Source organism: Paroedura picta, chromosome 11 (assembly GCF_049243985.1).
Source record: "Paroedura picta isolate Pp20150507F chromosome 11, Ppicta_v3.0, whole genome shotgun sequence".
In the NCBI taxonomy this organism is placed as follows: Eukaryota; Metazoa; Chordata; class Lepidosauria; order Squamata; family Gekkonidae; genus Paroedura; species Paroedura picta.
Genome location: NC_135379.1, coordinates 35,349,851 through 35,368,150, shown reverse-complemented (window position 1 = coordinate 35,368,150; position 18,300 = coordinate 35,349,851). Strand labels below are relative to the sequence as shown.

At 41.0% G+C, this 18,300-nt stretch overlaps 2 protein-coding genes across 9 annotated transcripts in view; one reads left to right on the top strand and one right to left on the bottom strand.

Annotated features, from left to right (window-relative positions):
* The window catches only part of TOP2B (DNA topoisomerase II beta), a 46,903-nt gene extending 37,469 nt beyond the window's left edge, over positions 1–9,434 (top strand). For 2 of the 3 annotated variants that reach the window (XM_077302851.1, XM_077302853.1), the window contains 9 exons: positions 318–515; positions 1,230–1,374; positions 2,642–2,800; positions 4,272–4,476; positions 4,767–4,846; positions 5,608–5,718; positions 6,963–7,088; positions 8,610–8,710; positions 8,947–9,434. In XM_077302851.1, the coding sequence (XP_077158966.1) occupies positions 318–515; positions 1,230–1,374; positions 2,642–2,800; positions 4,272–4,476; positions 4,767–4,846; positions 5,608–5,718; positions 6,963–7,088; positions 8,610–8,710; positions 8,947–9,105 (1,284 nt within the window). In that variant the 3' untranslated portion in view covers positions 9,106–9,434. The remainder of the gene's footprint in view (positions 1–317; positions 516–1,229; positions 1,375–2,641; positions 2,801–4,271; positions 4,477–4,766; positions 4,847–5,607; positions 5,719–6,962; positions 7,089–8,609; positions 8,711–8,946) is intronic. The other variant, XM_077302852.1, reaches the window with a different exon arrangement.
* A 62-nt stretch (positions 9,435–9,496) lies between these two features.
* The window catches only part of RARB (retinoic acid receptor beta), a 360,509-nt gene continuing 351,705 nt past the window's right edge, over positions 9,497–18,300 (bottom strand). For 5 of the 6 annotated variants that reach the window (XM_077302859.1, XM_077302860.1, XM_077302861.1 and 2 more), the window contains 3 exons: positions 16,698–16,902; positions 13,522–13,680; positions 9,498–11,033 (listed from right to left, as the gene is read on the bottom strand). In XM_077302859.1, coding sequence (XP_077158974.1) covers positions 10,837–11,033; positions 13,522–13,680; positions 16,698–16,902 — 561 coding nt within the window. In that variant the 3' untranslated portion in view covers positions 9,498–10,836. Of the gene's footprint in view, positions 11,034–13,521; positions 13,681–16,697; positions 16,903–18,300 lie in introns of all 6 variants that reach the window. The other variant, XM_077302858.1, reaches the window with a different exon arrangement.

The window sequence follows — 18,300 nt, the reverse complement described above, 5'->3', positions numbered from 1 at the left end:
AGCCTCCATTCCATATGGCTTTTTTGTACTCAGATCCCATACATTTCAACATAGCTTTTTTTGGTAACCAAAGAAAACCACACCTTCCTTGTTCACCAGCAAATAAACATGGTTGGATCAACCCAGATGGCCCTATTCTTGCCAAAGTAAAGATGCCTCCAAGACAGAATAGAAAAAGTGGTTTATGCAAACAAAAAATAGTCTATGATAAATAGTTCAAGTTATTATAACTTAAAGTTCTCTCACATTATAATATTTATAGAATTTCTATATTTAAAAGAAGAAGCTAATATTTTATGTTCATTTCCCATTATTAGAAAGTAGAAGCCCAGGAAAGAGAAGATGTCTTGGCTGGGATGGTTGGCAAACCCATAAAAGGCAAAGTGGGTAAACCGAAGATGAAGAAACTTCATTTAGAAGAGACTATGCCATCTCCTTTTGGTAGGAGAATAGTTCCACAGATTACGTCTGCTATGAAGGCTGATGCTAGTAAGAAACTGCTCAAAAAGAAGAAGGTAAGTCAGTCTATTCTGTACAGGCCTTATTTGCCAGTTTAGCAGCCATTACTATGTAATGGATCAGGGTTCACTTATTAGTCTTTAGAACTTCAGATTGTTTTGCTCTACACAAAGTGCTGATTCTCTGTTCATAAAACTGAGGTGTGTTTCTCAAAAGTGCAATCCTCACCTCCTCCTTTCCCTCTGCTTTTTTGTTTGTCAGCACCAACAGTTTTACAGATACTGAATTGTTTGTTGGGCACACTGGCAGAAATTATGATATACCTCTGTTTAGACTATAATGCTTTATTCAAAAAGAGTTCCAGTTGCTAGTACAGTTAGATTAACATTGTTCCAAGTGGGGCTGATGCTAAGGCACAAACCTCTTTTAAAGTAGGTCTCCTTCCTTTGTTTGGGATACGTTTTATCTGATATTTGGTAGGAAAAGCACAATGCTTCTGTGCTTTAATCTAGCCTCATTCATCATTGACTCTAGTAATTATCCAAAGCTGCCCTTTCTCTACAGAACCAGATATGTTGATTCCTAAGAGGAAGGGCTTCATAAATATTGTGGGGAAAATTTCATATGTGTCATGTCATTGATATCTTGCAATATCCCTGTAGCATGTGTCAGTATTATTCTATATTGCAGATGTTTGGTTGAGGCTGACGGATAGTATTGGCAGTGTCTTCATTTTTTAGATGTTACTTTGGCTTCCTACATTTTTGTAGGGTGATCTTGATAATACAGCAATAAAACTGGAATTTGATGATGAATTGACTGGCACACCAGTAGAAGGTGCTGGTGAAGATTTGCTTAATACCTCTGCACCGGTGGCTAAACTACCCAAGCCCAAAAGAGAGAAAAAAGAGCCCGGTAAGGAAACAGTGTGGCTTTGAGTGTCACCCAGCATTTATAAGGAGAACTTATAACTTGAAGTTATAAGGAGAACATGGATCAGGTTTTATGTTTACATGTGTCCCACATGAATTCTCCCTTATAGACATTATAAAAGAGTACCATCATCTGTGAAATCACTGTCTTGAATGAATGAAGTCTTGAATGAAGTAGGTTGTAAATTTCTTGTAGCCATACTGTGGATATGTAGTCAGTCCAAGAATTCTTTATACATTCCAGGCTGTAAGGCTTGGGATCTACGGTAAGAAAACTTTCACATTTCAATGCACATCTCTTAAGAAAAAAACACTTTTGGAATCTAGTCCTGTCCTGCCATCATTGCTGCTGAACATCTGTATATTTGGGCTATTGGTCTGTATTATGGCAGAGTTTGATATCTTTGGAAGGATTCTAGGTTTTTAAAATGTTTGTGTGATTGGGAGTGTGCATCTTTATGTATCGTTATTACTTTATGTATCGTTATTGCTCTGAATTTCTGAATGTCTTGACTTCCAGCTGCAGTACTGCCCGGAGGGGGGGGGGGTTGGCTACATAGAAATAAAGTTTTGCTCCTGTACCTATTGAAGGGACAGCATGAACTTTTAATGGATGTCTGTGTTAAAATGTCAATGTAGCCCCAAATTCAAAATGTTTAGACAGATACCAGCTTCAAAGGGTATGTCATCTAAAACAGTGGTCCCCAACCCCCAGTCCGGAGACCAGTACTGGTCCGTGAATCAGTCGGTACTGGGCCGCAGCTCATCCTTTTCCTCCTCCCCGGCTGCTGCCTCGAGGGCTGCCCTGCCACTCTGCCGCTGACTCACCTTTGGTGTTGTCTGGCGGCCGCCATGGCTGGGGATGCCCCTCGGCGTGGCAATGCGCAGCTGCTGCTGGCAGTGCCCCCCAGCAGGCGGTGGGAAGTCAGGGGTACCGGTGGGAAAGTAAGTGGAGCAGGGGCTCAGGCGGCGGTGACATCCCTCGGCAAAAGACTACCCCCCCCCCAGGCCTCAGGTTGGGGGAACATTGATCTAAAACAAGACCCCCTACAAGAAAGCTGTTTAATTTACTCTTTGTATTTAAAGGAATTTGTGTCACTTTTTAAAATAGAATTTGTAAATTGTGGGCAGTGAGGAAGCATTTTGGATCATACCTGCTTTAATAAATGTCAGAAGAAATAATAATTGTTTATATGATAAAACATATTCTGTACGTACTGAGAAGTAGGGTTTCTTCCCCCCCCCCCCAGGTACTAGAGTGAGAAGAATGCCATCTTCTACAAAGTCTAGTGCAAAAAAAGTGAAGAAACGAAATCCATGGTCAGATGACGAATCTAAGTCTGAAAGTGACTTAGAGGAAAATGAGCCTGTGATCATTCCAAGAGATTCATTGCTTAGAAGAGCTGCAGGTAATTCTGGATTCTTTGGAGAAGAATATTTACTGTCACTTTTAGGTTAATACAAACAGAATTGTTACTACACAGTATTTGCTGGCGTATGACTACTTTCCCCCCCCCTGAAAAACATGCCTCCAAGTGGGGGGGTCGTCCTATACGCCGGGTGCACTTCAGTTGGGATAGACATAGCTGCCCATAGTGGCCTATAGTACTGTAATGTAATGTAACAAACTCTATATTTTGAGTGGAAATGTTGGGGGGTCGTCTTATACGCCCAGTCGTCTTATACGCTGGCAACTATGGTAGTTCTTAACAGAGTGAAACAAAATGTTCCGATTAAATGAAGTGACACTCTTCGTTTACTATTTCTTGTACATAAGAACCATGATTTCTTGCTTATTTTATATACTGGTTATGCCAGCTGTTCTCTTTGTTGCCATTTTGCAAAGAATAATACTTTGTCTTGCAAAATAATCAAACGGCTATAAGTATCTAATAAAATGAGTAATATTAGTGATATGGCCCATATAAGGCAAAATCTTATGCTGAAATAATGAGGGCACCCAGACTCCTGGTAATTTTAAATTGGCTTGTGCTAGAGCTGATTGGCAGCTCAGACAGTTTCCTGTACACCAGCCTTTCTCAATATTTTTACTGTTTAGAAACCCCTGAAATTCTTCAGGCTTCAAGATATCCCAGAATTGGTGCAATCATGCAGAATATAGTTGGGAAGCATAACCCCTGGGGCCCTCCTCTTCCCACCTCCTCCAGGCCCAATATTGGCCAATGGGGGCGGTCAACATATATGGTCATATCACCAAATAAATATTTAACAAATCTTCAAAATATATAAATTAACTCACATGAAACCCCGATTGAGCAAGCCTGCTCTATGAGATTTAGCCAGTAGCTAAAGTGTTCCATTGGCTGTTTCACCTAGCCAGATTGTCTGGGAGCAGGAGTAAAGTAATGGAGGCGGCAGCGCAGAGATCAAATGAATAAGAAAAAGAAATATTCTTCCCCCCTGGAAGAAAGCATCAGGGAGTGAAGTGGTGATGATTAAGCTAGCTGCCCAGCCCTCCAGGTCCTCAAGCCCACCAACCCCTATACCTCTTTGCAACTTCGTGTAACAACCATTACTGGAGGTGGTGGAACAATTTCATCAAAAGAAATGTGTTTGGCTGTGTTTGTGCATTTACCAGGAATTGTTTGCATAAGCTTTCTTATAACTAGAATGCAGTGAAGTGTGTGTCTTTCTCACTGGTAAAACATAACCATCTGTTCTGGCTAGTTAGGTAGGAAGCACAATTTTTGCATTATGAGGAAATGTTCTTTGTAGCCTTCTCTACTCCAAGACTGTAGTTTTTGTAACAAGCGTTTATCATATAAACCACAGTGCTCTTCAGAATGGTACTTTGCATAATCTGTATGCACAGTATAAAATTTAACACAGAAGTGTTGATGATTGTATTTGTTTTCACAGCTGAAAGGCCCAAGTATACCTTTGATTTCTCGGAAGAAGAAGATGCTGATGACGATGAAGATGCCAACAATAATAATGATCTCGATGAACTGAAAGTAAAAACATCTCCTGTCATCAACAATAGAGAAGATGAATTTGTGCCCTCAGATGACCTAGAAAAGGACGAGTATGACTTCTCCCCAGTCAAATCAAAACCATCTCCTGAGTAAGTAGGGTAATTCCAGGTGGATCTTATATAAGAATCTTATTCAGGCGATCTGTCTGTATCGATAGTCTATAGAACATGTGAAACATTAGCTGAATACAGCCTACCCTCCACATGTCATGACCTACCAGGTGTTTGAGAACCCTTTCCTGTTGTTTTTTTTTGTTTTCATTTTTGAATAGAGACCTACATATGGCTTAGCTTGTTGGGTCCCAAATTTTGTAGACCTGTTAAGTTATGGTTTGTATTTATGAATGCAGCTGATATTTCACTTTTCATTTGTACATTAGGAAGGTTTCCCAAGAAAAGACTAATCAAGACTTTGAAAACTTGTTCACCTTTCCTTCTTATTCTCGGAAAGCCAATATTGGTATGTGTATATATGCTTAATATATTAAAGTTTGAGCTCAATCTACTAGCGCAGTGGTGGAACATATGGCATATCCATTCTCTGTAAAGGAGCCCAAAGCCTCTGAATGAGTCCCTCAGGGACTGGCCATTAGTTGGTCAGCCTGAGTGTAGAAAGATTTTGTTGAGTAGGCAAGAGAAATTAGAACACCCCCAGAAGACCCCGTCAGTTCATCAGGAGAAGCTCTAGCGTTGATGCCAGAGAATATAACCTGTTTCTGTTCAGTGGCTACCAAAAGCAGACTATACAGATTCAAAAAGAAAGTGAGAGAAAAGATGAACCAATTTGCCAGTAATTTACTTTTGCATTATATGTGTACTTTTATGGTCCATGTTCCATTTTGTCTAAGGAAGAGTGCCTGCACTCTCGAAAGCTCACGCTTCAAATCTTTGTTGGTCTTAAAGATGCTATTGGTTTGCTACCCACACAACTGCCCACTTGGATCTAAAATGTGAACTAAGCAGCTTGGGAGCAAGCCACTGCCCCAATCTCCAGCAGAATCCTTAAGTTATGCATCACTCTCCAGTACAATCCACATTCTACCCATTCTGGTTGGAAGGCATGATCCCCCTAAATGCAGAGTTGAATGCATCACAAGGACCAAGTGGGGACCACACATGTTACCTATGGGCCAAGATTAAGTTCTTACATTTAGAACTCTAAAAAAACCCCACAACTCTTCAGGCATATACACAGCTTTAAAGATCTTTCCTACTGTTCAGATACATCAAAATTCGATAGTGAAGAGGAGGATTCAGCACCAGTCTTCTCATCCTCTTTTACTGAGAAACCAGCAGAGACACCTTCAAGTAAAATGGTGGTCACTAAAAAAGGCAAGTGTGTGAAATTCCTAATTATCCTCTTCATCTAAAACCCCGAATGGGCATGGCAAAATTTGTTTATTCAAATGAAAATATGAATGAGAACCTGTTAGATTACAGGGCATGATTTTCAGACTTTTTAATACAGTGATCTACCTCAGGATATGTGGTCTGAGTCATGTCTGAGCAGAATCATGCGGACCATCTAGCCCAGCGCTGTCTGTTCTGATTGTCAGCTGATCTCCAGAGTCTCAGGAAGAGCTTTTCTCAGCTTTACCATCCCACCTGAGTCTGCAAAGTATGTGCTCTACAAGGGAGCTATTTCAAATATAATGCAGCTCATTAAATCATTCCCTTACGTGTACCATTAAGACCCTTCAGTCCTTTTCCTAAAGGACATTGCCTAAACATTGCCTTCTGCATGTGAAATGATACATTGAGAGCAGGAAAGACATGACATCACTAGATTGTGTTGATTGGTAGTACTTGTTAATAAATGGAAGAATTGCTTTAATTGCTAGTTGTATTTATATTTTTTTTATTTAAAAAAACTGTACTTAAGAAACAACCTCCTTACCATCAAAAACTTACATGAATGTCATTAAATAATGAAGACCTTGTTTAAGTGTTGTGTTAGGGGATGGTGGTGTGATGCAGAGTTTTAGTGTGAAAGTAATTCTTTATAGCTTGACTCTGCCACTAGGTTATTTTACATATTTTATATAAGATCAAGAAAGTGCTTGTTTCTTTGCATGTTGAGAGATCCCCTATGGCACAACAGCATAGGTCTTTTCACCTTCCCACATTTTCTTATGACCATTTTGGAAATTAGAAGGTCTCCTTCTATGCATGTTGTTGTGTCTCTGAAGCCTGGACGAGAATATCTTATTCCGTGTAACATTCGCATGCACCAAGTCAAGGTAAAAAACCCCAAAAACTCAGTGCTTGCTTATGACAATCCCTATATTTGGGTATTGTACATTCCCAGAGGGAATTATTGTACCTATGCTAAATACTTGTTAAAAAATAAAAAGATACATTAAAAGTTTGAATAAATATATTTTGCAAAAAATGCTTATAAGCTTATCTAAGAAAAATGAGCTATTTCCTCAGCAAGTTTATCTAAGGTAGGGAAGTCTTTTGCCGGTTATAGTCTTGCTATTCTGATAAAATTACATACAAGAGAGCTGTATTACTTACACAATAGTTTTTTCACATTGTAAATAATATAATTAATGAATTTATTATTAAATTAGCAGCAAAAGCACCATCAGATGCACCTCCTAAGCCCAAAAAAACTCCAAAGCCCAAGAAGGTGGAAATAATACATTCTGATTCAGAATCTGAATTTGGCATTCCAAAGAAGGTTGCAGCTCCCAAAGGTAAGAATTTAAGTTATATGTTGGTCAGCAGCATGCATATTAGTCCTTCCAGTCATTCTGTCACTGTGAAATTAGTTTCTGAAGCAGACTTTTTATTGGGAGGGGGGGCGGGACGTGTTTAACATTAATTTTCTATTGCTGTAGTAATGTATGAATGGAAAACGTACTAACAACCACATAGATCCTGACTAATGTGGAGATATCGAGATTTCCCTTTCATGCATTACACCAGCAGCATGCAGTCCTTTGACAATGAGAAGATACTGCATCTAAGTATCAGATAATGGGCTTTATGGAACACTATATCTGGAGTAATGTTTGCGATAGCAATTATGTTTGTATTAGCTTCAAAGCCCGTTCCTAAGAACGGACCCTGAAAAGGTCCCCTCCCCTGGCCCTGGCCAGGTAGCTTAAGGTGGCCTCGGGCGGCAGCTCTCAGCCAGATTAAGTGGGGTGGGCGGGGCTAGGCAGCTTGTTAGCAGGGCTGAGACAGAGCAGTCAGCAGGCCGGGAGTCCCTCGTGAGCAGGCCCAGCCTAGCAGGCCAGGAGGCCCTCGTTAGCAAGCCCTCCACCACGACCCTTTGCCCAGGGCCCTCTTACCTGGCTCCAGGCACTCAGGCGTCTGAGAGCAATGAGGCCAGAGGGCGGGAGCCACAAGGGCAGGGCCAATCAGGACAAAGCTGGCTGCGCCCTGATTAGCCCTATTCCAACTTAGACAGCTGGACACGTCCCACCGCCAAGGCTGTTTCAGAAATATATAGAGGAACAACACTGAATAAGGATAAAAGGTTTTTAACAGGCATTGAATTCTGTTCTGTATTTAAAACTCTGTGAGTAAAGGTAAAGTTCAGAGCATGAATTCTACTCCACTATAAAGAGGAAATATGCCTGTACTATGCTTGCTGCTAATAACCTTAACAGAGGCACTTAATGGTGCTTAGTTTTGTTTACATTAAGGCTAAGATTGCAGTCTTAGCCACAACCCTTGGAATAAAAAGGCCATTTGGTGATACATCCAGCAGACTTTGTATACAAGATACACTTACAGTTATACAGATCAGTTGCAAGAGTAATAAAATAGTTCTTGTTACAGCTTGCTAGCAAAACCATGGGAAAGTTTCATGTAATTATTAACTGCCTGAGCAGTTAGAACACTATTCCTTCTGCAGTGCTTAAGCTGGAAAAAAACCCCTCAATGAAATGTATTCTGAATCATGTAATATATCGACAATGAAAAACACATGGAGCTGCTAAATTCGTAACATTCATGTCTCCGGAAAATTTTAGGGTGGTGAAAAACGGATGTGAAAGCAAGGTTTCTTTGTGTATTGTTAGCCGGAGTCAGTTTCCTAATAGAGTTGGCTGCTATCGGTAATATTTGTAAATAAGTGCTGGGTCTGTCAAGATTTCCTAATACAATATTTCCATTTTGAAGCTGCAGGCTCGCACTTGATATTATCAACTTGTTTCAGTTTATTATTTGCAAACTTTACGTGTACTTTTATTATTGTTATCGTTCAGTAGGGAAAGGGAGAGGAGCAAAGAAAAGGAAAGCATCAGGTTCTGAAAATGAAGGTGACTATAACCCTGGGAAGAAAACACCCAAGTCTACTCCAAGCAAGGTAACTTCAAAATCAGTTTGTATTTCCTACTCTTGGACATTATATGCAGTACCTTCGCATTCTTATAATGCACGTGTGGATGGGTGGGTGTTAATTTTTTTTCTGTTTTAAGAGAAGGTGCATTTAGTGGCTTTAAATCTTTTTCAAATGACTTTTAGAATTGTTTAGTAAAGAATGCTGCTTGTGGTATCTTTCCCACTAATTATATATCTTTAAAAATGTTTTCATTTAAAAAGAAGTTGAAAAAACTCGCCTTCGACCAGGACTCTGATGCAGACATCTTCCCTTCAGACTTTGCCTCCGAAACAGCCTCCAGGCCCCGAACAGGTCGGGCTAGAAAAGAAGTGAAATATTTTGCAGAGTCCGAGGATGATGATGAGTTTCCTATGTTTTAATTAAGTGCCCAAAGAGCACACAAACTTCCAACAAATATCTTATGTTGTCCTTTTGTCCCTTTCTGTCGCAGACTTTTTGTACATTTGACTTATTTTATGTGATGATTGTAATGGATGGTTTTTATTATCGTGTGTAGGCATTTTAACATTTGGTTCTTACACCTACAGTTTTATGCTCTTTTTTACTCATTGAAACGTCCTGTATTTGTCTGACCGGCTTGTAGAAATGTTCTAGAAAGCTGTGCAAAAGCACACATTTTAACTGTCCTGGTTGCAAATGGCAAACCTGCTTTTTGAAATGAAGTTTAAACATTAAAAATATAAAACCATTTCTTTGTGTGTGAGCGCTTTTGGCTAGAAAAACTGTTTTGAGCAGAGTCTTAAAATAAATATATTTTATTCTTTTGCCAGGAGATTTCATGGAAAAAAGGTAAACAGTATATGAACATAGAAAGCATTGTTAAACAATCTCAATGTACAAACAGAGCCAGTGAAAGTACATCACAGACTTGCTAGAATATATATATAAAAAAAATCCACTAGTGCTTTTAAATGAAACCTAAGAAACTGACACTTTAAAAAAAGTAACCACTCTACCACATTTTCCACTCTGTTTTATGGTGATTAACCAAGTCAATAGAGGCAGGTTCTCTCCTCTGCTTCTGGGTCCTTTAGTGCAGGGGTAGTCAACCTGTGCTCCTGCAGATGTTTGTGGACTACAATTCCCATGAGCTGGCAGGGGCTCATGGGAATTGTAGTCCACGAACATCTGGAGGACCACAGGTTTACCCCTGTTCTAGTGACAAGCCCTTGGTGCCAGAGAGGAGGATTTAGGGGGGGGGGCTGCACGTGGAACCTCCAGGGTATTTTTCACTAGTGTCACCAAATCAGAGGTAGTGAGGATGCCTGGTCATTATCCTACGTAGTTTACGTAACAGCTTGTGAACAAGTAAACGACAAATAAAACCGGTAACACTGGAAAGTGTTTCTGCCTTGAAGGCTACAGTTGATGTAAAAATTCAGTATTTTTAAATGCAGAGAAGTCAACCAAGTAATAAACCCCCTTTGTAAATTTAAAGTGACATCAACAGTGGAACAAGTAACATCCAAATAACTGATCTGGCAGTTACACTTACACAGAAGTCCCTTCTGCTAGTGCAGTGAATTTCTTTGTATCTTTTTACTGGGAAAGAATTACAAACTGAGGGCATAAAAACAGCAATGACGGGTTTTCATCCTAACTAAGTTAGAATGTTCCTTTTAGAGCTTATGTGCCAGTCAGTCCATCCTCTAAGTATGATGTCTTGAACATCTTGTATACGCAAGGGAGAAGGAAAAGCACCAAACATCCAGTATAGAAAGTACAGGCCCATATAGCTGTATGTACAAAGTTATCAGAAATGGTATGACCATAATTTTAACCTCTGGCTTGAGAGCTCACTCTTTATCACCTTGCAATCTTGGATATTCAGAAGAAAACAACTGAAGCTTAACTCATTCTTTTCTCGTGAAATAGCTGGTTTAGCCTTTCCAAAGTTTGTCTTCTCCAGTTAAGCTACAAGGTGTCTGTGTGCGCATGTGTACAGATATATGGATTCATATGAAAATCTCTTGGTCCTTGCTGGATTTTAGTGTTTGTATATAAGTCCGGAAACTAAGCAGCAGTAAAAATGTTTTTCTTGGATGTCATCCCTGTACATAAAAGTGTTAGGAATGTATCTGGGAAATGTCTCATTGCACTAGTGGGGATTGACTGACGCTGCTGTTATCCACTGAACTTGGGGAGATGCTAGGGCTGTGCTCCGCTGTGGTCCCAGTTGAGCTTGGTGTCAGTGGCTCATGTCCCTCTGAGTTCTCCAACATTTCTTGGATAAGAGGTGGCATTGATCCAGGGATTTCCATTTTCAGAGTAATCACGCGTTCAGCACCTTTAAAAAAAAGAGAGAATGATAAGTTCATTTTAAAGTCAGTATGGTCAGACTTTCTGGCATAGGGAAGGACATCTAGATACTCCAGAGAAGGAGGCTAGACAGCCTTCAAAGAGGAACAAAAAGTATGATTAGTACCAACACTATTATCCCAAGACCGCAGTTCTGCCTTCCCTTTGCTCAGAACAGGTGAACGGCTGACGTTTTTCAGACTCCTATGAAAAAATTCTGCTGTGAGAGCAGGCAGTTAACAGGCCAATTAGGTTATTTTCAAACACATGCACTGAACATTACCTTTTGTAGCTCTGAGCCACACAGCAAGCTGAATCTGCTCCTGCTTTCCTGCATTTCCAAACTACCAATTGACAAGGCTCACATCACTGCATGGACACAGGCTACGAATAAACAATTCTTTACATTGTCACTTACAACATCTTAAAATGGTCTTCATGAAGTAAAGAATCGTGTTATTCTATGAAAGTCTAATAAAACCGCAGCTATACACCTGTGTGAATTGACGTTCCCATAGGATATTAGATAGCGGAAAATGAGAGTGATAACTATGGAATTTATAGTCTCAGAAGGGACAATGAGGTTCTGTTTTACAACAGGGAGCAGTCTGCAACACCTGGAAAATGATCCTTCTGAAGAAAGCTGACAGACTAAGCAAATGCCATAATATACAATGGCCCCTGCTAAACATCCTATAAATTGTCCTAATAACAAAACTTACTGCTTTTAGTACTCTACCTTCTGTTGGTTTATCTTTCTGAAAAAAGTATTTGTGAACTATATTATGAGAGACGGAGATAGAGCAGCCTCTGGATTCTTTCTCATACTTGGGTATTTATTTATTATATATTTATATAATTATTATATTTTATATAATACCATTGCTATGTTACTCTTCCACTACATAAGAAAACACTGGAAAAAAAGAGCTGCAACAAACACATTTATTCTTAGCCTCTTCAACTTTATTTACAGATGGAAGACTTGCCAGAGCATTCCCCAGTTCAGGAAATGCTTCAACACAATTTTCTTCAGTGAGAAGTCTAAATTAAGAAATAAACTTAACAGGAATTATAACACGTATTCTGTGGCAAAGAACTCTTTACCATAGAAGACAATACCCATAATTAGGCAAGTTCCACCTGTAAATAAAGTTGAAGAGGATAAGAAGAAATTTGTGTGTTGCAGCTCTTTGTTCTAGTATTATGTTGTGTAACCTTTGTGCTGGGTAGTCTCTGTGCTACCCTTCCAAGCAACTCCGCAAATTCAACAGCTAACAAAACCTATTAATTTGGCCTGGAAACTGCTCAAGCGAAGCCATTTTAAAATGATAACACTTAAAATCTTCCTTCAGCTTCCAGAGCCCCTTTAAATATTATCTTTTCAATGCAAGTTTGGGTGTGAAATTCTTACACAACAATCTCAGAGTCACACCTGACACTTGAGCACACCTGGCTTGAGCACACCTGGCACTGATGGGCTGTGTATGGATCAATGAGCATGCTGTTCACATGGTTCCATGGCAGACACACTGGATAGCAATAACCCTGATACAGCAAAAACAGGAAATTATGACTGAGTTGCCTATGAAATTTGCTGGGAAGACAAGTGAATATAAGGCAACATGTCCAGCTACACTGATCATCCCTGTGTGATATTGTTTGAATATCTTCCCAGCAGCAATTGTGCAAATAAAGCTCATAAAGTGGCCATTGGTGGGTAGAATATTCCAGCCATCACCATTCTGAGGACAAATTGCTGCCCCTGCAAAACATTCTTTAGTCCTTTGCTATCAAAGGATGTCATTTCTTGTATGAAATGAGGGAGCCAGATGTAACCTAGCAAGCAGGGTAACAGATCAGCAGAAACAAATGGTTAGAAATCCCTGAAATCTCTGTTCCAGCTTCATCTTCAAGCTGCTCTTTGTTTTAAATATGTCACATCTTTATAAACTTTGTGACACTGGGGGGGGGGGGGGAGAGAAAGTGGCTGTTAGTGACATGCTGAATGCACTTTTGAACGACACTGATGAATTCAAATGGGTAGTCTGAAGTAGCACAATAAAATCAGAGTCCAGTAGCACCTTTAAGACCAACAAAGATTTTTTCAAGGTGTGAGCTTTCGAGTGCAAGCACTATTCCTCAGATTAAGAACTTCCTACTTCTTAGTCTGAGGAAGAGTGCTTGCATTCGAAAGCTCACACCTTGAATAAATGTTTGTTGGTCTGATTTTATTGTGACACTGATGGAGCCACCCAGCCGAAGTGCCTTCATTCACACACAGTAGCTGAATACTGCAAAATGAGGGTGACAGCTAGATTTGGAAAGCATAGCAATGCAAAGCACATCTACATTCATTAACACGTATCAACCTTTAGTTGCTTTAAGGCAATCTTAGATTCTGGTTCAACACAGCTTCCCCCCCCCCAAAAAAAAAACAACCCTTGCATGGAGGATGTAAAAGCAGCACAGCCTACCTTTTGCACTGATGCTACGTAGATCTGTGATTTTCATTAGTATCTTTGGAAACATATGAGGCTTGTTGGGTCTTCTCTTTCGTATGTATATTTTGAGAGCCTCCAGTAATGGCTCTTGTAGCTCATCCACCTTCACTGGTTCTTCAAGGTCCTGACGATCTGGGCCAAAGTATACAAATATTATGGACCTCCCTTATTATACTCCAAAGGTAACATACAAATGTTTGGACATTTGAAAAGCAGTATGTCTTATGCTAATCTACAAATTACAGCTCAATTGTGCTCTGTCTTCGTGCTGGCCATTGTTCCTTCTCTTTGGCTTCCATGATCCACCCTAAACCAGCTGGCATACCAACAATTTGCATTCAACTCACTGGTTTCTCCTCAGTAAACTGGTAGGGATGCTAGTGGCATAATGCTTCTCTTATATAGTCTTTCCCAAGAACTTTCAAACAAACACTAATTTATATTTACTAAGTAACCAATAATGAAATATAACCTAAACTTTTTTTTATTTGTACAGTAACCACAGTATAGGTCAGGGGTAGTCAAACTGCGGCCCTCCAGATGTCCATGGACTACAATTCCCAGAAGCCCCTGCCAGCGAATGCAGTCCATGGACATCTGGAGGGCCGCAGTTTGACTACCCCTGGTATAGGTTATTGCATAAATCTCCCTGTATTTAGATTTATCCTTTGAGATCAGATCAATGGTATTGCCTAAATGAGCCAGCAGGTGGCAGTAGCATACCGAAGTAATGCCAGAGCCATTCATACTAAAAAGTATAAAGACTAGAATAGCATCACTAACTCAGACAGAACAAATTTAGAGTCAGTGGCATCTTTTAAGACCAACAAAGTTTTACCTTGAATAAAACTTTGTTAGTCTTAAAGATGCCACTGGACTCTAAATATGTTCCACTGCTTCAGACCAACATGGCTACCCACTTGAATCTAACCCTGGCACTTTTGCTGAGAGAGAAATTCAAAGCACAATTGGAAAGTCTTTCTCAGACAAAAGGTCTTGTATGAGATTTTGATAGGTGTCATACAACTCTTGCCTATGCATGATATAACAAAAACATTTATGATGTGGTATCAGTGGACAGAACAAGGAATGAGGAATCCCTTAGAACGGTCACTTATCCAGAAAGCATCGAGATAATGGTTGCCTCTCTTAAATTTCCAAATTAATATGCTTTCCATTGCATCGTATCATATAGGTGGTGGAATATTGTCTGCATTTCACAGATAAATCGTATTGATCCAGACTTACGATCGTGTATCTGTACAAAATCTGACTCTCCTCACTGAAAGGAACAGGGAAATTCTTCTAATGAGGGGAGCTCCATGCTCAGAAATAGGACTATATGATGCTGTCATGCTGAATAAAGCTAACATGGCAGAGATGCTGGAGATCCACAAACAGATCTTTAAGCAGCTTCAACAGGGCATCAGCAGCCACACAGACCTCAGGTGCAGACTTGGTCAATGCAGGAGACAGGACTTTACTCATTCTTTCTCCCCAGGGTTTCAAAACTGCCCCTTTCCTCTGCTGTTATCAGCCTTGGAATGGGGGGGGGGGCAAGTGGGGTACGTTTTGGACAGCTCAAATGCAGACCATCAATCTGGAATGCCATCTTCACAATAAAAGTTCTAAAGCTGCCCTGAGTCTGCCGGGAAAGGGTGGGATAAAAGCCTAAGTAATAAATAAATAAAACTTGGTCAGCCTCAAGGCCCATTATCTTTTACTAAATCTAGGTAGCAGGATGAAATATTTTGGTTTTTAAAAAGAAATGTGAAGAGAATACTGTGAAATGCATCTTGCAGTCCTCCCTGTGGACAAGTATGACAAGTCTGAGAAACAATGAAATCTCAGTGTTCAGAGCTTGGGACATACAAGTGAACTTACTGCGTGTGCGGTGGGAAGCTTGTTGCTTAGTAGAACTGTAAGGCAGGGGTAGTCAACCTGTGGTGCTCCAGATGTCCATGGACTACAATTCCCATGAGCCCCTGCCAGCATCTGCTGGCAGGGGCTCATGGGAATTGTAGTCCATGGACATCTGGAGCACCACAGGTTGACTACCCCTACTGTAAGGAACACGCTTCTCCAATCCTATACAAGTGCTACTTGGCCCAGCAGCCCTGAGAACACTAATGCAGAAACTGGGATTATAAACAGTAGGCTCAATAAATAGTTTACCTTTAAGCAGACCACTCTGGACAACAGCGTGTCGTTTCCCTACTTCTGTTAAAATACTTAACAAGGGAACACTGTCCTTTTGACTTAAAAGTGGAAACTGCAAGTGGAAAGTTGTATCTGGGAACCAGTGAATTGGAAAGAAGCCGCTTAATCCTAAATATGCTTCTTCTGAAGGAAATATCCATAACATTAACATTCCTAGAAATGTAATCAGGATGCCAGCCTTGATTCCTAGGTTTGGACTTGCTCTTGCATCCTGTGACACCGTTCCCCTGGGGGTGCTTCTTCTCCTGCTAGTGGTTCCACGTGCACAAGATCAAAGTTTTCCAAGGAGGTTTGATGCATATGGAAGTGCCAGTGGCAGAGGAATTGAGTGCTACAGCGGAGGAAAGCCTCTGCAGCGGCTGGAGAGAAACTAAAGGGGAATACTGTCATCGGCACAAGAATTACTGCTCAAAACCCTGACTTCCCTGTAATTTCCTGATGGCCAGTTTAAATGGGGAGGCCAGAAGTGACAGGAATCCATTTCATTTTGTAGGGTGGCTGACAATAGTGAGATATAAATATTTAACAGTTGGGTTGGATCCATCCTTTTTTTTCTTTCAATCTCACCCTATTCTTTTCCCAACCAAAATTTCCCTCCCTGTCTCAGATGGCTCTTGAACATGTTGGCCCAACACAGCCTCCCTGGATGGACCCCTTCTTTTGTTCATCAGCCTCAAAACTGATTGGACCCAACCCATCACATTCCTATCGCTTGGCTGAAACAAATTCAATAGAAATATGTTTATGGGAACATCTTCGTGCACTGGCCCAAAATTTGTAGACCTTTAAAATCATGTACCTGTTTAACCTGGTATCTGTGCTCACTTCAGTAGACTACTGAACCAACGCAGACTAGTGATCAACATGGTAGGGAGGGGTCAAAAGCCTACCTGCCCTCTCAAATGCCCAAGCCCATGCAGTTCACACACCTCCACAGATTAAGCAGATGGCACTAAGCAGGCCTGTTTCCGTGTCGTCCATTTCTAGGGGCAGGAGCTGATTGGCAAATGTGAATACAAGATCAGTCAGAGGACCAAATCCAGCGTTGTGCATCTGTGTTCGGTTCAATGTAAGGCCGTCCGAAAAGGTCATAGTGTCTTGTTCTGGGGTGTATCTTGTGCAAATTCTAAGGATCTGGAAGCAACAGAATGAATGGTGAAGTGATAGGTTACGTCCTATGCACTCATAAAGCACTTACGGACATAAGGTTGGATCCAGACAGGGTATTTTAAAATTCAGGCTTCCCCGGTTTCCCCTAGAACAGTCCCCTTCTCAGTAGGTTCTGTAACTCCCAGACAGCCATTTTAGCTGCTTAAAGGCAGCCCCTTCTTTAACCAGTAGAAAAGCTGGATTTAACCCATAGTCTTTCAAAGATAGATCCAGTCACTGTTTATTTCTCCAGGATCATAGGTAGGCCTTGACACTCAGCATCATGTACCAAAGAATGGTGCAGCTTTTGCTGTGCAAGTCTGGATTTTGGTGCAGAAGGTGGTGGGAGGCTGCCAGTTCTCTCAGAGATGGCTCTCAATCAAAAAATCCATTTTAAAAAATCCCTGTTTTTTTCCCCTGCAGTGAGACCAGCTATGACAGGAGTTCCCAATCTTACTGAACTTACGGACACATTTGGTACTTTGAGAATATATAATGGGCACCATTACAAAATGGCCATGCGCTATGGAGGTCAAGGTCAATCACTAAGTAGCTGCCAGGGAGACCAAGGCATTCACAAAACGATTGCTATAGTGTATTGGGACCAATGCCAAGAGGCTTAAAGCTAAGCATTATTGAACAGCAGAGGTCATTGCTTCTGAATAGCCACTTCCCCGCTGACCCAAAGGGGATGCCTCCAGAGTTCTTCTGAGGTACCTTCAGCTTCAGTGTTGTGGAAGAAACCCTGGATAGCAGCTGTTCGTTCTGGGGAAGCACCTGGTCACCAGGACACCCACTGGTAGTTCCTATGGACTCCAGCGGAACCATATTATTATTGTTGTTATTGTTATTGTTATTATTTCCATTTTATTACCCGGGTTACAATAGTCTGAATAAAATCGCCAATAAAACTTCCATTAAAACCCCAGAAATAAAAACTACATTGATCCAGTAATCACTATACAAAAAAGAGAGATATGGTAGAAAAAACAATGTGGAACACTATCCATTCCCCCCAATAAAAATCTCATAAAGGGAGGTGGGAAGAGGGGGGCAGGTGGAACCCACAGCTGCCATTCACATCACTCTATCCTGGAAGGGGGGGGGCATACAGATCTTCCTTGCTGCGCTGGCCTCAACCATAGACCTGGTGGAAGAGCTCCGTTTTGCAGGCCCTGCAAAATGCCGGAAACTCCTGCAGGGCCTGCAGCTTCTCTGGGAGCTCATTCCACCAGATAGGGGCCAGGACCAAAAGGTCCCTGGCCCTAGTTGAGGCCAGGCGCGCTTCCCTGGGGCCGGGAATGACCAACAAATTAGTAGATGCCGAGCGTAAGGCCCTGCGGGGGGCACAGGACAACAGGCAGTCCCTCAGATATGCGGGGA